The sequence below is a fragment of the Hermetia illucens genome, chromosome 3 (assembly GCF_905115235.1).
Source record: "Hermetia illucens chromosome 3, iHerIll2.2.curated.20191125, whole genome shotgun sequence".
In the NCBI taxonomy this organism is placed as follows: domain Eukaryota; kingdom Metazoa; phylum Arthropoda; class Insecta; order Diptera; family Stratiomyidae; genus Hermetia; species Hermetia illucens.
In genome coordinates this window covers 87,610,714-87,626,531 of record NC_051851.1, presented here as the reverse complement: position 1 = coordinate 87,626,531, position 15,818 = coordinate 87,610,714, and the positions used below count along the sequence as shown (strand labels likewise).

At 36.7% G+C, this 15,818-nt stretch overlaps 1 protein-coding gene across 5 annotated transcripts in view; it reads right to left on the bottom strand.

The window, feature by feature from the left end:
• LOC119651414 (protein held out wings) overlaps positions 1 to 15,818 on the bottom strand; it is a 228,914-nt gene that overhangs the window by 80,904 nt on the left and 132,192 nt on the right. For all 5 annotated transcript variants that reach the window (XR_005249459.1, XR_005249460.1, XR_005249458.1 and 2 more), the window contains exon 2: positions 620 to 753. Coding sequence is in view for 1 of the 5 variants with exons in the window: in XM_038055008.1 (XP_037910936.1) it covers positions 620 to 753 (134 nt within the window). In the remaining 4 variants the exon portion in view is untranslated. The remainder of the gene's footprint in view (positions 1 to 619; positions 754 to 15,818) is intronic.

Below are 15,818 nucleotides of genomic sequence, written 5' to 3'. Positions count from 1 at the left end.
AACAATTAGTTTTTACTGCACACTGCCATAACGCAGCATTTAACCACCCCTCATATAGTTAATAGGGGTCGCGTATATTTGTAAACATTTTAATATTTCATTTTTACAAAATCCGGACTAATATCAACATGAAATTTTCATATTTTTGGCCCAACTACAATTTGGCAAAGATACAGAGATTTTACCCAGATGCATTTATCTTCTGCTTTCAACCAAACATTTTTTTCCTGTTTCCCCCAAAATGTTTATTTAATGGGGTTGTATTCGCTCGATCTTCCGAAAATAAGCAGGGTGATGCATTTCATTAGTCATCGGTGAGTATAACGGTAAATTATTTTTACAAATTTTATGCGTAAAATATAAAATAGAAGAAAGTCTGAATTTCCAAGTGAAAAGTGTAAAATGACAAATTAATTTAGATTTTTTTTTAATGAAATGAGACCAAGGTTGAAAACAGGTCAGTTTCACCTATAAAATGTCAATAAATTCTAAAAGCAGTCACGCAGATCTAATAAAACTTGGGTGCATTCATTTACTTATAGCATGAAAAGTGCGGATTTATATTAATTAGACAACATTTTACTCCAAAAATTTTAATTAAAATTTAAAAGATACTTACATCTGGATGCTCTTTAACTGGCACATACACTTTTTCATTTAATGTGACTGGTTGACCTTCTGGTTCTGGCAACTGTAGTGGCTCCTTTTTAACTCCATTTATTTGAAAAAGTGATGCACGGACTTTGGCAATTTCTGAAAAATTAAGATAAGAAGAAATGATTATCCATTTTTTATATAATTCATTTTTTATCTATTTCTTAACATTTTTTTAAATGTAATGTGAATAGAGAAGGTAAGATCCACTTTAATGTTATAAAAAATTCTCTTTTCTTAATTTTTGTCGATGTCATCGGTGTCTATGTCTGTTAAATATCCATAGTCTCTTTTTTATCATTCTTTCCTTTAAATTTTGATTGGAACATTTCATTGCGACTATAGTTAATGCTCGCTATAGGTAGGGACAGGCAAAAAGATAAATACATACAAATGTCCATGACCGAAGCCAAGATTCGCAGTCCGGAGCACAACCTAGAAAGTTCGTCAGGTCTAGGGTAAACATTTCTCTAGCTTGACAAGTAGTGGATACACTAATCCTGCGGCACACTCCACAGAATGATGTGATTGGTATTTCATTCTATATTCTGTGAGTTTAGTTCCAGCTCCCAAAGAGTGGGATATAGGAAAGGGAATTTTACTTTATATAGTATTTTAAGTAATAGCTATTGATTAGATATTAACTCAAAGATTTGTCATATTTAGAAAATAATTTCACATTGTGGTAAACACAACATTAGGAACACGTTTCGTAGGTAATATTTCGTTTGCTTCGATGAACTCCCGCCCTGAATTAAAACTTTCCACAAAATCCAACACCAAACTTACTTTATATTATTTGTATTAAAAAAGTACAGTAGTTATTGTAGGAAGTTATGCTACTTATGCCCAACAACATTCCCTCACTGTCCTTGCAATAGAAATAGACGTTCTCTGTCAGGTACCATGAAGAATATTTTTGTAGAGAGGCATATTCTTGGGTGTTATCTGGGGACAAATTATCGACATACAACATATAAAATTCTCCATAATCATCATAATCAATGGCGTGACAGCCCAAATTGGCCATGGCCTTCATAACACATTGCCTCCAGATATCTCAGTCCGCTGACCATTTCCTCCAATTGCCAAATCCTAACAGCGACCCGCTGTAATCATATATCGTGCCCTACCATCTTTTCATGCTTTTCCTTGTGGTCATGTGCCTCGAGCTTTACCCCATTGAAGCGCTTGAGGATTCTTACATCGTCCATACGTGCATGCCCTGCCTACCGCTTTTCTCTAGACGAAGTCCTCCCGTATCGGACCATGGATGCATTACTCATCGTTTAAAGATTTTAACTCCATTTTCAGATGCTGTAATAATATAGACCTTAAGATAGCTCTACATATATATGTGAAATTTGCTGTATATTCTTTTTTATTTCAAAAGGGGACCGAGTCAAAACTTTAATTTTCTAGGCTGATTTGCCTCCAGGTTCCACAGTCTTCTTTGTCGTCCTTTCTCAGGTGTGACCCAGAGTATAATATATTAAACTGTTCGTACTTTACAGGTTGTATTCCTCTACTGTCATGTTTTGTCGTCTTGGCCATCATTTTATTGTTTGGGTCACAAATTTTGCTCGGTCTCTTTGACCCTTAATAATTGCTCTGACTTCCGGTATTGGGCGCGCTTCAATTTTAATATCATCTGCGTATGCTAGTAGTTGGCTTAATTGTATTAGTAGAGAGCTATATTTAAGAGTGGGAGGAGATCTTTGTTTGAAACCCAAATTTGTGGTGAAGCTTTTCGTAACAATTTCAGTAGGATTTCAAAGTGGGACGTTATTTTATACAGCATGTTACGATCAATGCTGTCGTAAGCTCGACCGAATTCTACAAAGACCTGATGCACCATCGATGTTGAATTCCCAGCATTTTTCAGGTGCTTGGCTATAAGATGCGAACATGTGGGATAAATACAACCAAAACGGAGTTAATACTATTCACCACCAAGCCAAGGGTATTCGAATTTCATTTCCTGCAGCTAAATGAATAAGAATTGATTTTTTCTTCCAATGTAAAATACCTGGGTGTGATGCATGTCCGAGCCCCAAGCGTAACATAGCCCTTTTGACCAACCGCCAAGTGTCTATTAAGAGTTTGTCTTCGGTGGCGGCATCCTCCAGGTTAATGAGGCAGTACAGCAACGCGATGAACAGTCTAGGTAGCACATGCAAAATCCTCTGGATTCCCGATCATAGAAACATATAGGGAAATAAGCGGGCTAATGCACTGGCAGCCGCTCAGTGAGTACAGAATGTGTCCCACTGGCGACTGTCAGGAGTGGAATCTACTCGGACTAATTAGCCGTCGTTGACTTCTTATGGCGCACCACCTGCGATAAGTCAAGGGGTCGCCTATAACAAAACCCGATTCCAAACGCGTGTAAACGCATACAAGACTACAACGGTCTAGACGGGGTACTGATTTATAGGGGACTATGTCGCCAAACTCGACACACCTTACAACTCGCAATGCCGAAGCTGCGAAGAGAAGGAAGAAACCATCAGGCACTTCTTTTTTTTGCAAAAGGGAGGAGTGGGGAGACCAAAAAAAATAAATTACACCAAGGACTCGTTCTTAGAAACTACTCCACCGAAAAATCGGAAAAAATTATCATCTTCAATAAGCATGGAATATCTGTGCCAATAAAATAGCATATTATTATATTTTGAAAATTTAACCCCTTTTAAATTCCTCGAAGATCCGTTAAATTTTGCAATAATTTAATGTTGTAGGTTTGTCGCATATTCCGTCGCTAGCGAGTTATCTGTTAGTTGTCCACTTCGAACTTTCGTGTCCTGCTGTTCTTATAACATTTTGTTGTACAGCAGCGGTATTTGGTCCTTATTAGATAGTAGTCTGAGCGGTAGTTTGCTCCGCGGAAAGTTCTAATGTTTAATATGGTTGTGGCAACCCTTTCTCAATTGAGATTTGAATGAAGATGCACCGAAGCCAATATTAGAGCCTTGGATTGGATTGTTTGAACTTGCCAATGAAAGTAAAATGTCTACTATTGTTGTTTCTCGTTTTCGGGTATTTTTCTGGGGCTGCTCCTGAAAACCGACATATGTTGGGCGATAGCCTCTTTCTCTTGCTAAAGCAAATAACAAAATTGGTACAAAACCAGTGCCAACAATAATCGGCACATATTCAAATCCAAACCTATCGGCAGAGAACTCTACAATCACGAATTGCCTATTTTTGATATATCTAACCCTTCTAAATATATTAAATCGGGAAAATATATTCCAAGTGTTTTTGGATCGCTAGCTTGGGCTCCATCGATACTCGCCGTACCTAGCGAACTTGAGGCCACCTCGAGGCAAGGTCAATGCTGCAGGAGAAGGAGAACTCGGTGCAGCGGTCGCTCCAAACCCGGCGTTACGTACGTCTCGCGCCAATCACCGTGTAACATTATGAAAGGTGGCTTATTATTGATGAAGCCGCTTCAGAGATAGGTATCAGTAAGAGATAGGTGTCAGTAAGAGTGCCCATGATAGCATCAAGAGGCACCTGTTCGAAAGATTGCGATCATGTTGACTGAAAATGAAAAAAATCAGCGAGCGACGTCTGAATCGATTTGAGGCAGGGATCGAATATTCGGAGATTTTTTACAACAGGTGATCACATGGCAGAAGTGATGGATGGACATTCATATATCAAAAACACGCGTTTCAACCAGCAAAGTTGTCGGCAGCACTTGTTTTTGTGATTGTTGTGCTTATCGATTTCGTTCAAGATCGCCTACTGCTGCCAGCTGTCGGAGCCTTCGCAAATCATATAAAGAAACGAAATAGGGAGTATCGCTATCAGAACGAACGAACGCCAGGCCACCTGCCAATTTGATAAAAGATAAGCTAGATGCAGTGCAATAGAAACCCCTTAATAACTTTATCTTTAACTGCAGATTGGTAACCTATTACTTTTTCGTGTTTGTGTCCTTAAGATACAAAAGAAGGATTTGTTGCTTTGTTTCCAAGTCAAAGTAAAAAAGAAGGGAATTACGAACTTCCGAAATACTGGGACGTGTAGGGCGTATGCGTAGGTAAGAGATAATAAATATACAGAGAAAAGTTCTCTCCATTATCTCATCTTCTCTCATCTCTGTTCATGTCACCTGTATATTGCGTCAGGCAAAAGAAAATTCTTTCTTTATGTTATATTCAAAATATGGCGGAGATAAATTCGAACTTTTCGCCATGTATGTACATATGTGCAGTATAATTTCAGACATCATTCTAGCCAACGGCCTTGGTAAGATTTTGATATCATTTATTTCAGAATTCCAGATACTGGCACTGCAGTGGTCGTTCCCCTTTTTGATATAGACGAAATGACTAATGCGATTTCACTTAGCTTTCGTGATGACTTCACTGTGCTATCTATTCATACCACTTTATGTTAAACATGAAATTTACTTAGAAACGAAGGAAACTTACACTTTTCATCGTTTTTGTATAATTATTCACTAGTAATTTTCAAGAAGACTGATATGATGCATCTTGGAGGGTTGCTGATGCTTTAACAATGGGAAAACCTGATTGCCTATACACATCACAGTTGTATTTGCAAATTGTAGTCCTGTACAGCATAAATCTTGAAAAACGGGAGCATTTTATTTTTATCGAAATTTAAAATGAACTCTACATATTATATTCCAGATATTTTCATTTGGATAAAATGGGTAAGACTGGTTTGTCGGTACGGTGATGGTTGCATGCGATCCCTAGCAGGATTTTTGTTCTTTGTGATTTGGGACAACTTCCACAATTATACCCTAAAAAACTTACTGTTAGACGGGCACGGTAAAGTTGAACGCTTTCATTATCATTATATCATTAACCAAAGCGAATCCTGCATTCAACTGAGTGTGACAATTGGCCTTTGGAAGTTGTGAAACTATTCCCGGCGACGGAGGTCGGAAAACGTTCTTGAGTTAGATACTGATCAATGGCGACGGCGGAAAATTTTCTTAGGGCTCTAGTTGTACTTCTGAAAATAATTTAAAGCAGGTGACTAGTATATCGTACAGGTGCAGAGATTTTGAATGAACAGCTTTATGAGGAGTAGTGTAAATAGCTGCAGGGTAAATTAGATATCTGCTCTGATTTTTGAGTTTACTTTAGCGTCTGGGTGGCAGTTATATATTGGAATGGGTTAGTCGACTTTGAAGTCAATTTCCATCGTTTTTTTTTTGTGGATTGTGGATACTTGACATGATGGAATGACACTGGAGAATAAATGAAAGTCTCAACATGATTTTGATGTTCAGATAACTGCATTTCTAGATTTTAAACGAGGCAACGAACGCGGATCCAGCGCTGTTGATGCGTCGGGAGCCATCCACTTCGATGTCACCGTCAGCAGAAACCACACTTCATTGATATATGAATTGGTCAACGCATTCGGTGTTCTGCGCATAAATGCAGATAGGGCGAGTACAATGACCCATCAGACTGAGAACTTGACTCTCCTTCTAAATCCAGAGCCATTTGGAAAAGATCCATGACCCGATGAAAGAGCAAATAGATGTCATCAGCGTACTCGAGGTGTTTGAGGAAAGATATCATCTATTGAACTATTTCACGATTTCTCGGTGACAAGCAAGTGAAACGAAGATCTAAACTCTGCACACTGTTCCAAAATGTTTCCTCCAATTTCACACTCAAAACAGGTGCTCCTCTTTGGAATTCTAACGAGCATCTCTTTAGGAAAGGTCTCGGAATGGAAGTAGCAGATCTGCAGGTACACCGACAAATGAGCCGTTTTACTCTATTTGAGTGCATTGATAGTAAATGATTTCCCTTCTGCTCGGAAGAACAGTCCGTATGTTACGATGGCTAGCCTAGAGGAACCTCACCGGATGTGATACGCTTAAGAACCGTCGAGAAATGTTATTCTACCCATTCAGTTGGACGTTATTGTGGAGAGAAGTCGACCGTTAATGTCCTCCACAGGACCATCAAAAGATTTGCGACCACGTAGAAGTTCATTCGCAATGGGGTATCCACTTCTCAAATCATTGTGTTCTGCGGCATCTTACGCTTCCCTGCCCAGCACAATAATAAATTCGTTTTTATCATGGCGCACACTATGTTCAACTTCCGAAGATGCTGCTCGATATCAGAATTTAAGCGCATCCCGCCTGCCACCACTCGCAGCTGTCAGTGGAGCCTTGAATCCCTCTCCCACTGTTGAGCGACAGTTGGGTCATACAAGCGGTTGATGTTGAACTTGGGGGGTCACAGCTCTCAAACCCTACGAGAATTGGCGAACGTAACACACAAGTGAACGTAAGCGACCATCAGATGGTGGCTTCTTTCGAAATCAATGTCAACACTTCTCTCGTTACGCACATCCAGCAATCTACTGCTGATCGCAAAGCGATTGCTGATCTTGTTGCTCGTGGTGGTGGTCAGTGGAAACTCAGCTGACCTTATGGTAAACCTTATCCTCGAACAATGTGCCACCAATGACGAAGCGGTGAGGTGGTGGAAACTGCAGAAACCCACAAACCTCCCAACATTATCGTTACAGACAGTGAGACCGTGTTTCCCTATCACATGTCCGAGGAAAGTATTGTCAGAGCTCACCTTGGCATTCAGATCACCCATTTAAATTACAATGTCACCTTTCTTAAGCCTCCCCTGAACTCCGTGTAGTTGCTCGTAGAAAGCATCCTTCTCCATTATATCAGAAATCAATAAAGTTTCAAAATTTGCGGGTTGCTAGCCCACAAATTTCCATCCTTTTTATTCGCCTCTTACCATAATCAGGAAAAATTTTGAGTGAATTCTTAAGCCCTAGCTTACATGGCAATCATCGCAAGCATTCCAAAAAAAATTCTACACTCCAGACTTATATTGTGAAGTTTCAGGACAAATGACAGAAGCTGATAAAGCGTTAGACAAAATACAATAAAACTCGATTTTTGAATCACTATCTTTGCAAATAGAGAACACTAATCTGCATTTCTTACGATTTGGTGAATTCTATACTTTATGAATATTTTATATTTTATTGAATTGATAATTTAGTGAAACCATAGAAGCTCTCAATACAAAATGTGTAGTAGCCAGTTATGTTAATAAACTTAACACTTAACCGCAAAGTACTGTCCCAAGTTCAATAAAACTATCAATATTTTATTCATGCTTCCATTTCTCCACCCCTTTTCAATACATCATCATTATTCAAATTTCCTTTAAATATCCATTCACGAACTATTTAAACAATAGGAGTAGTGACATACGTCGTGAAACTACTGGATATTTTTTCTAGTATCAATAGACGTCTTTACAAATGCAGATTGTTATTTGCACATATATAAACAATACATAAGAAGATATTTAAATGCAAAATTTTATGCTTCATCTTTGCTGAATGACTAGAGCTTCGTGCTCAATAGACGATGAGGCACGAAAATATGTTCGAAATAACATTTAATTTATGGAAATGATTCAATTAAAATTCAATGCAAGCAAAATGAAAGGTTTAAACAAATATGACACGTTATCTATTGTCATCAGGTATATATTGCCATGGTCTGTATTATGATTTCTTTCTATTTCTAGTGCTTTTAATGAATATATAAAATCCATTTAGTCTATCTTCGTTCTTCTATTGTAATGGTACAATACGTGCCTGCAACCATACCACTTTAGCGGAATTCTTACAAACTACCTTCAATTGCTTTAAAGAAATACTTTCCTACTTCTTCAGTTGTCAAAAGCAGGATTTGAAACAATTTTTTTTTTTTTTTTTGAGGAAACTGGCAACTTCCATTCTAATTAAAGATGAAAGGGTGAAAGCAAAATCTACATTTATTTATTAAATCATTTAAATTTATACATAAAAAATGTAAAAAAGTCACCTAGAAAGTGTACCATGTTGACGAACACGTTCTTAACTCGTGTGGTTTATTAACTGAAAGCTTGAAAATCATCATCAACCATTTTAATTTTTATTAAATTTTGAAAAAGTTTTAATATTAACACTCCATTTGCCCTTTGATAAACATAAGAGTTCCAGAATCGAAAATAGTTTCAGACATTTATTCTTCGACCCATAATTTCAAAGAAAGAAGAATTAGATGTTCACGCGCAGTATACTTTGGATCAAAATCGACTGATGTATTCTGATAACATTTCCACTAAGTCACTTGAAGATTTTCTTATAAGCAATGAGTGTGCGAGTTTTTTCTTTCACCTTCACCTTTGACTCAATCTTCAACTAAGTGGATTGGATCGGATTGGTAATGTAATATAATGGAATGCAATATTATATTCCATTATGTCATTTGCGTTTGCAATTACGATATTGGCCAATAAATTTACTTCTATTAAGGGAAAGTCGCACCGCATCCTTAAAGAACTATTGTGCCCATAAGTTTATTCACTTGAGTGAAATTCTAGAGTAATTGTCTTGTAATTCAAAGATAGCAGGGATTTTCTGATAATATAAATTTCTAAATGTAGTAATATTCCATTTTTAACTTTATTTCGAGTACATCGCGATGGGATGATTTAGAGTCCTAGATTTTATATACACAAATCATGAATTTACCAGAATTTTTGGTTGAACAGATTCAGAGAACAGAACCTACTTCACTTTACAGTGCCTTAATCATGTTCAAATAAATTGGGTGTTGCAGACAAATAGACAGATAGTAGAGAAATGGAAAAAACGACAGTGCCTATAATGGAGAAAGTGTTAAGTGTTTAGTATTCGAAAAATCAGTGTTAATATCGCTATCGTATGCGAGCAGACAGATTTTGACAACAGGAAAGCAAAAATATGAGCCTTCGGGAACTATAAATGACGAAAACCACTCAGAAGACGCATGCACATATGCCAAGATAAGAGGTATACATAGCAAGTATTCATCACTAAACCTCAAATTAGGGAAATTATCAAGTTCTGAAGTAAGATGGATAACGGTGACCTGAGTAACTAACAAATTCGACGCGAAAATGGAGAAAATTGCAAGCGAGTACCACTAAAAGCAAAACTAGACTTTTCGAACGAATCTCCAAAGAAGTCGATGCTAATACCTGGTGTGACACATAAAAATCAGTAATGTCATCACTGAAGACAAATGTGTCCTATTGAGTCCTTGTCCTAAGTTGTTGCGAAATATAGTTACCACTCTTTCACTGGAAGATGTCCAGAGTCCATATGCAGTCGACGTAAACCCCGTCGAAGTCCTTCTAGGAACAAATGAGGAAATTCTAGATAAGACAAAGGAATTCCCTAGAAATAAGCCCATAAGCCGGATGACACCCCGAGTGTCACTCTAAAAGTATCGCAGTAGTCAGGGCAATACCAGGTATTTTTGCCCAAAATTTAACGACATCTCTTAAAGAAAGGGAATGCCCCGAGTGAAGAAAGTGAAAAAAGCTGACCCTTATTTGCAAATCAGGTAAACCATGACCCTTGTTTATATAAATGCCTTTTTAACATCATTCACAAATTATTCAAGAGAAAACTGTTCCGTGGACTGCTTCCAATCGCGGAAAACGGAGGAAACCATTCTAACAAATAATTTGGACTTCGTAAGGAAAGATTAACAGTCAATGCATTCAATACAGTGAGTAAGGGCGCAATGGAGAATGACCAATACTGTGTAATGGTAACTATGTGTATGAAAATTGCATTAAACTCTGCAAAATGAAATAAAATCATTTAGACCCTGGCCAAACTACATGCTTCAAAGTTTCTAGTAAGCATTAGTCATCCCACCAGAGAAAGAGGCGAGAGACTTATATAATCGCTTGGCAGCAACCAGTGACAGATTTCGAACCTTGCCACCTTCTGAAGATAAAAAAATATAAACAGACGTTCGCCATGCAAATTTTAATCCTGTCTTAAATTGATTTAAAATAAATGTGGAAATACTAATTTTTCCCTCTTGCTGCTCTTGTTTTAAATTTGTACAGTTTAGAAGGAAAAAAAAGATTTTTTTTTCTCGCACTGTACTCCAGCAGGCAATGTTATATTCAAGCCAATCCCAACATTGATGTTTTTTTCATTTTGCTTTCAATGAGGCCGCAATTCAGTTTCATTATCATCACACTTAAGGGGATATTCTAGTTTAGAACTTCATTGAAATAAATTTTTTGTTCGTGCATATTTTCAAAGTTTGACTTCGTAGAAGATACCTGCGAAAGGATTTTTTGAACCTATAACTTTTTTTTAAATTAGAATTGCTCTTATTTTATTACTTTGCTCTAAATAGATAGAAAACTTGAAAGAGGAAGTACTACTCGTCCTAGTAGGCAAAAAAAGAATAGCCTCGCGCAATCCTTTTATCATAGAACACGATAGAAGTTTCACGAGTGTCTCAGATGCGAAACAAGAATCTAAATTTTTAACGTGCTTTTTTCGAAACTATGGTTTTTGAAACGGTTGACATGATATGCCAAATTCTACCGAGGCGTTTTATTTGTAATTTGGCACAGAGCTTCTTAATATATTATATGTTAGTATGACGAGGGATTTATGAAATATTTTTTACTATTTTTCAAAAGTTCCCAAGACCTAAAAAACGACGAAATAAACTATTTTTTTCCACATGACTGCCATTTTTTGAATTTTTTTTTAATTCCTCTTGTCAAACGAAAACGACATCCTTACACTTTAACACTTAACCAACATTTTTCGTTTCAGATTACCAAGAATTTCAGCATCAGATCAGCCGTGGGGCAGATTTTTTTTCGAGTCCTTGGAAGTTTTGTGGTTTTATTTTTTTCAATAATTTTTAAATATTAACAAAAAACTGTTCGATAGTAAACATGTTTAAAATTCTCTTTTATTGCGCCTGAAAGTACACCTAAAATTCGGCCGCCTGGAATACCTCCTTAAAACAGTAAGACAAACAGAAGAAGAAAGCAAAGAGTTATGACGACTAAGATTCGAACCTAGGGTTACGGGATTGACAGCCTAGCGCTTCCCCCTTACCCATTGGGCCTTTAAACGCTAATCACTCATCGGTGCCTGTTCTGTTATCAAGCTAATTGAAAGCCAGCCATTCATCATTGCGAGGAATGGTAAATATGCCAAATATCGGATACTTTTCAGTACGTGTTTGTTATCAACTTCACCTAAAATATTTGAAAAATTATGAAAAGTATTTATGTAACATAATTAGGCAAAAGCGTTTGATTTGTAAAACACAGCTACTCACAGTGGCATTCTGTTTGCATGTAGAATTGTATATTTAAATACATGTAAACATAGCAATCTTCCCAAAAAATTATGCTTAGTTTTTTCGTCCATACATTCTTGTTAAAGTGTAGGGATAAAAAATAAAATTTGAATAATTCACTGAATGTACTGAATTAGTTTCTTCTTTGGGAGTTTCCTAGAATGAGTGAGTAATACCACTTTACATTAATTACGTAATCCTGTAAGAGACATAAAAACCAAAACAATTCGTGGAAATTCTTCTACAAATTTTTATAACTCTATCAGTCGTCAACCAAATATCAATAATATATATAATCTATCTGAATGACTAATGTTGAGGATGTGCTTACTTTATGGGAGATTTTGGAAGTTTGCAATATTCTGCTTAAGTTCAGTGAATAAGCATTAAACATTAGACCCATATAAAGCGCCACCGGAAGTACACATGTAGGCGGCATAGACGATTTAAATAAATTATTAGTATTTCATGTGAATTTCATTTTCTCATTCTCTCATGTACGTAGTGGTATCGAATGAACCTTCCCAATAATTGCAGCCTACTCGAAGATTATTCATTTTATTCTCACGTAAAAACAATAAACGACCTACTACACTACCTTGTGGTCCGTCTTTCCAAATATCAGAAGTCTATTATGTAGACCGATTGGATTCGTTTCCATTTGCCTGCGATAGTAATTATGGTATAAATCACATTGATCCGAACGCCGTAATTACTTCTAATACTCCCTAATAGTATCATTAGTTTTGACTGTGCGTATTGGAAACCCAGTGTACGTTGAATGTTATAAATACTCCATCACACGGTGATGTGTAGTAAGGGGCATTTCTGTTTTACTGGCTGACGTAAGTCCAGTGCAATTAGCAAAAGTGTCACGGTGTGCATGGTGAAATAAACCTTGCCTTGATCTACTCTCCAGCCCACCTCAACATAGTTGCCAGCGGGGCGGGCTAGCTCATACGCCTGCACCTAAGTTGGGTGGAGAGGTGATTTGTAAGGCATATGCAAACATAATAGTGACTACCTAATGATCATATTTTGATTGGTAGTCATATTTCCATGTTAGTAAATCAATTCCCCATGGTTCATTCATTAAATCTTGAAACAGTTGCCTTGGCAGTTCAACATCTATTCTCCTTCATTCTTCGTATAATTAGATAATTAGAGGATGTCCAATTCTTTTGGATTTTAAATACTCTCTTAGACTAGAAATAGAAACCTTTCAACCAGACCCTGATCAATCGATGTACTCATTAAACTGTCATGAACATCAGTAGAGCCAACATCATTATTATGCATCAATTTTACTATCTTCTTTATATTTCTACAAAAACAGACTCTCTGACGCATGCAAATCACATATGCATATGCACCACGACTAGCAGCATCCGTAAAGCTTTCACGAGATAATTTTTTCTGATCATCAAGTTTTTCCGGTGTTTGGACATCATGGCTGAACTGGCTACAGAAAAGAAAAGATGAAAAACACAACCACACAATCATGTGGCCTATTAACAGCAGTAAGTAATAATGATTGTTGCTAAACATCGATCAACATCAATGAAGGTAGAATGTAAAAGAAAAAACGAGCCGCCATACACACACCACGATTTTGCAGTCAATATGGTTACGTAAGACCTGAAAAAGCCGGCGAAATTGAATTACAGTTTTCATTCATGAAATTTATATTGATAGGAGTTATTACTCTGGTTGGTGTTACCGATTGTTGTAAAATTTATTTCTAACACGGTTTCAACTTGTTTTACAGAATAGAACCGGATAGGTGGCTGAATAACTGATGCAACAAGGTTTAATTTAGGGCAACAAATAAATAATAATATTAAAATCAAATTGAAGATGAAAACAAGAATTATCTCCAATTCAGAAAGAAAACTAATCATCAAAAGTACAGAATGCCATCATCACTAACAACATATCCAACTTTGTAACTGAGCCTTTTGCCCAATCCCATGGATATTTTTAATGTCTGTAAAATTGTTGAATCTTTTATATAGGAAAGGGACTGAGTGAAAATGGCCTACCATTTTCGAGTTCGCAGGTAAAAAAGGATATAACTTCACTTCAATAGGGTCGATGCATTATGTAATTTCCGTGTGTTAAGTGTAGTTCCACAACCTGTTTACATCTCTATCCACACCTGCTAAGTAATCCTCATGATTGACCTGATTCTTCTATAGGTAATAAAGAGGAGATTTTTTAAGTTCCCTTGATCCATTTCAAAGGTCGTAGATGCGACAATAAACATGTCATTCGAAAACCCAGCTGGGGTGTCTACCTTTATGTCACGAGAGCGCCTTAACACGATTTCCAGTTTTGTTGTAAATGCACAAACTGTAGGGTTAGTATTAGTGATAATAGCAATAAATTACACTAAATAAACGCAGATATTAACGATTGACTCCATTGACTGGAATTAACAAGGAGCTAAAATCTACGTCAATAAGATTTTGTTCTTACATAAAAAACCCGAGCACCGATGACACTCAACCAGTAAAAAATATTTCATTTCACTAATGCAGATTGCCTATAGCATTTATCATGCCACTCTGGCTGCAATTGCAAGTTTGCCCCCATCTAAAAACAATGTTTGAGTAACATGCGAAACTCATTTTAAGGTTTTTATGAAAAAAAATCTTATTAAAACCAGTTTACTGTCTATCTATCTGTCTATCACATAAACGAATAAAGCTATTGCACAAAATTTGGTGAAAAGATTGGGACTGTAACCCATACGTATGCGGTGAATCACATTGCCGCACGTTGAACTTGAAGGCGGGATCCCATATACCTAAAAGAGGGGTGCAAATTATTCTCACTGAATATAGCCGTATGGGATATCAAATGAAAGACCTCGATTAGTACTTTCCGGAGCAGGTATTAGTTTTGACATTGGTTTGCAAATAACAAGAGTTTGGGGGTCCGAAAAGGATCAATTTCTTCAAGATCCCGAACTACTCAACCGGAAAATCAGAAAAAAATTTGTAGTGGTCCGTAAACACGATATCTAGGCCCCCAAAAAATAATCCATTACAATATCTGCTCAAATAAAGTTAATAATAATATTATATATTAGTATATTTTGAAAATTTACTGCGAACCTCTTTTAAGTTCATCCTAGATCTGTAAAATTTCGCCCTAATGGAAAATGATAAGGCGCGAATTCGTCAACTTTGAACGTTTTAATACCAACCTCGCTAGTTACTGATAGTGCAAATCAAAATCAATCTTTTGACCAGGCTACAGCAGCTTATGATGGAATATTCTCTCCGGATCCCACCACCAAAGAATATCATCCTTTCATCCCTTTACGCCATCTTTGCAAGCCTTTCTGGAGCTTCGGATCACATTTGTGCAGTCAGTTTTGTTCGACATAATCGTAAGGCATTTATATTTCTTCCTTAATGACGAGCCGTTCCAGCAGCTACGTATTTTCGAACCAGTGCATCAGTTGATTGGATGAACAAATTCAATCAAGTAAACTTTTTGGTTGGTATGGACGATGTTTAAGCGATGAGCAAAAGCCAGTAACAAAAAAGTAGTTCTCTTGATAACTATTGAGGCAGCAGTGTCGCTCTAGTAGGGTCAGAAATATAACGTGTTTGTAGTGTTGACAAAGGGTTTCACTTTGTGGATCTAATAATAACACTGTTTGGGGTAGAGAGTTTAGCTAGTCAAAATTTATTCAATCACTTTAAAATATAATATAATAAATCTAGAAATATTTTAAGCATTGATAGTCAGTGAATTCAGCGGATTTGCACTATCTTTCGTATAGCCTGCGGCAATACTAATTCCAGTTTATTTATTTTTTAGGTTTTGAGCATTTGATTTAAAAAAAAATCTTTTCTGATGATATCCTCAAGCGATTTCAAATGATGACCGGGGTTTAACATATATTATGACAAAAATTTTAAAGCGTAAGATATATTCT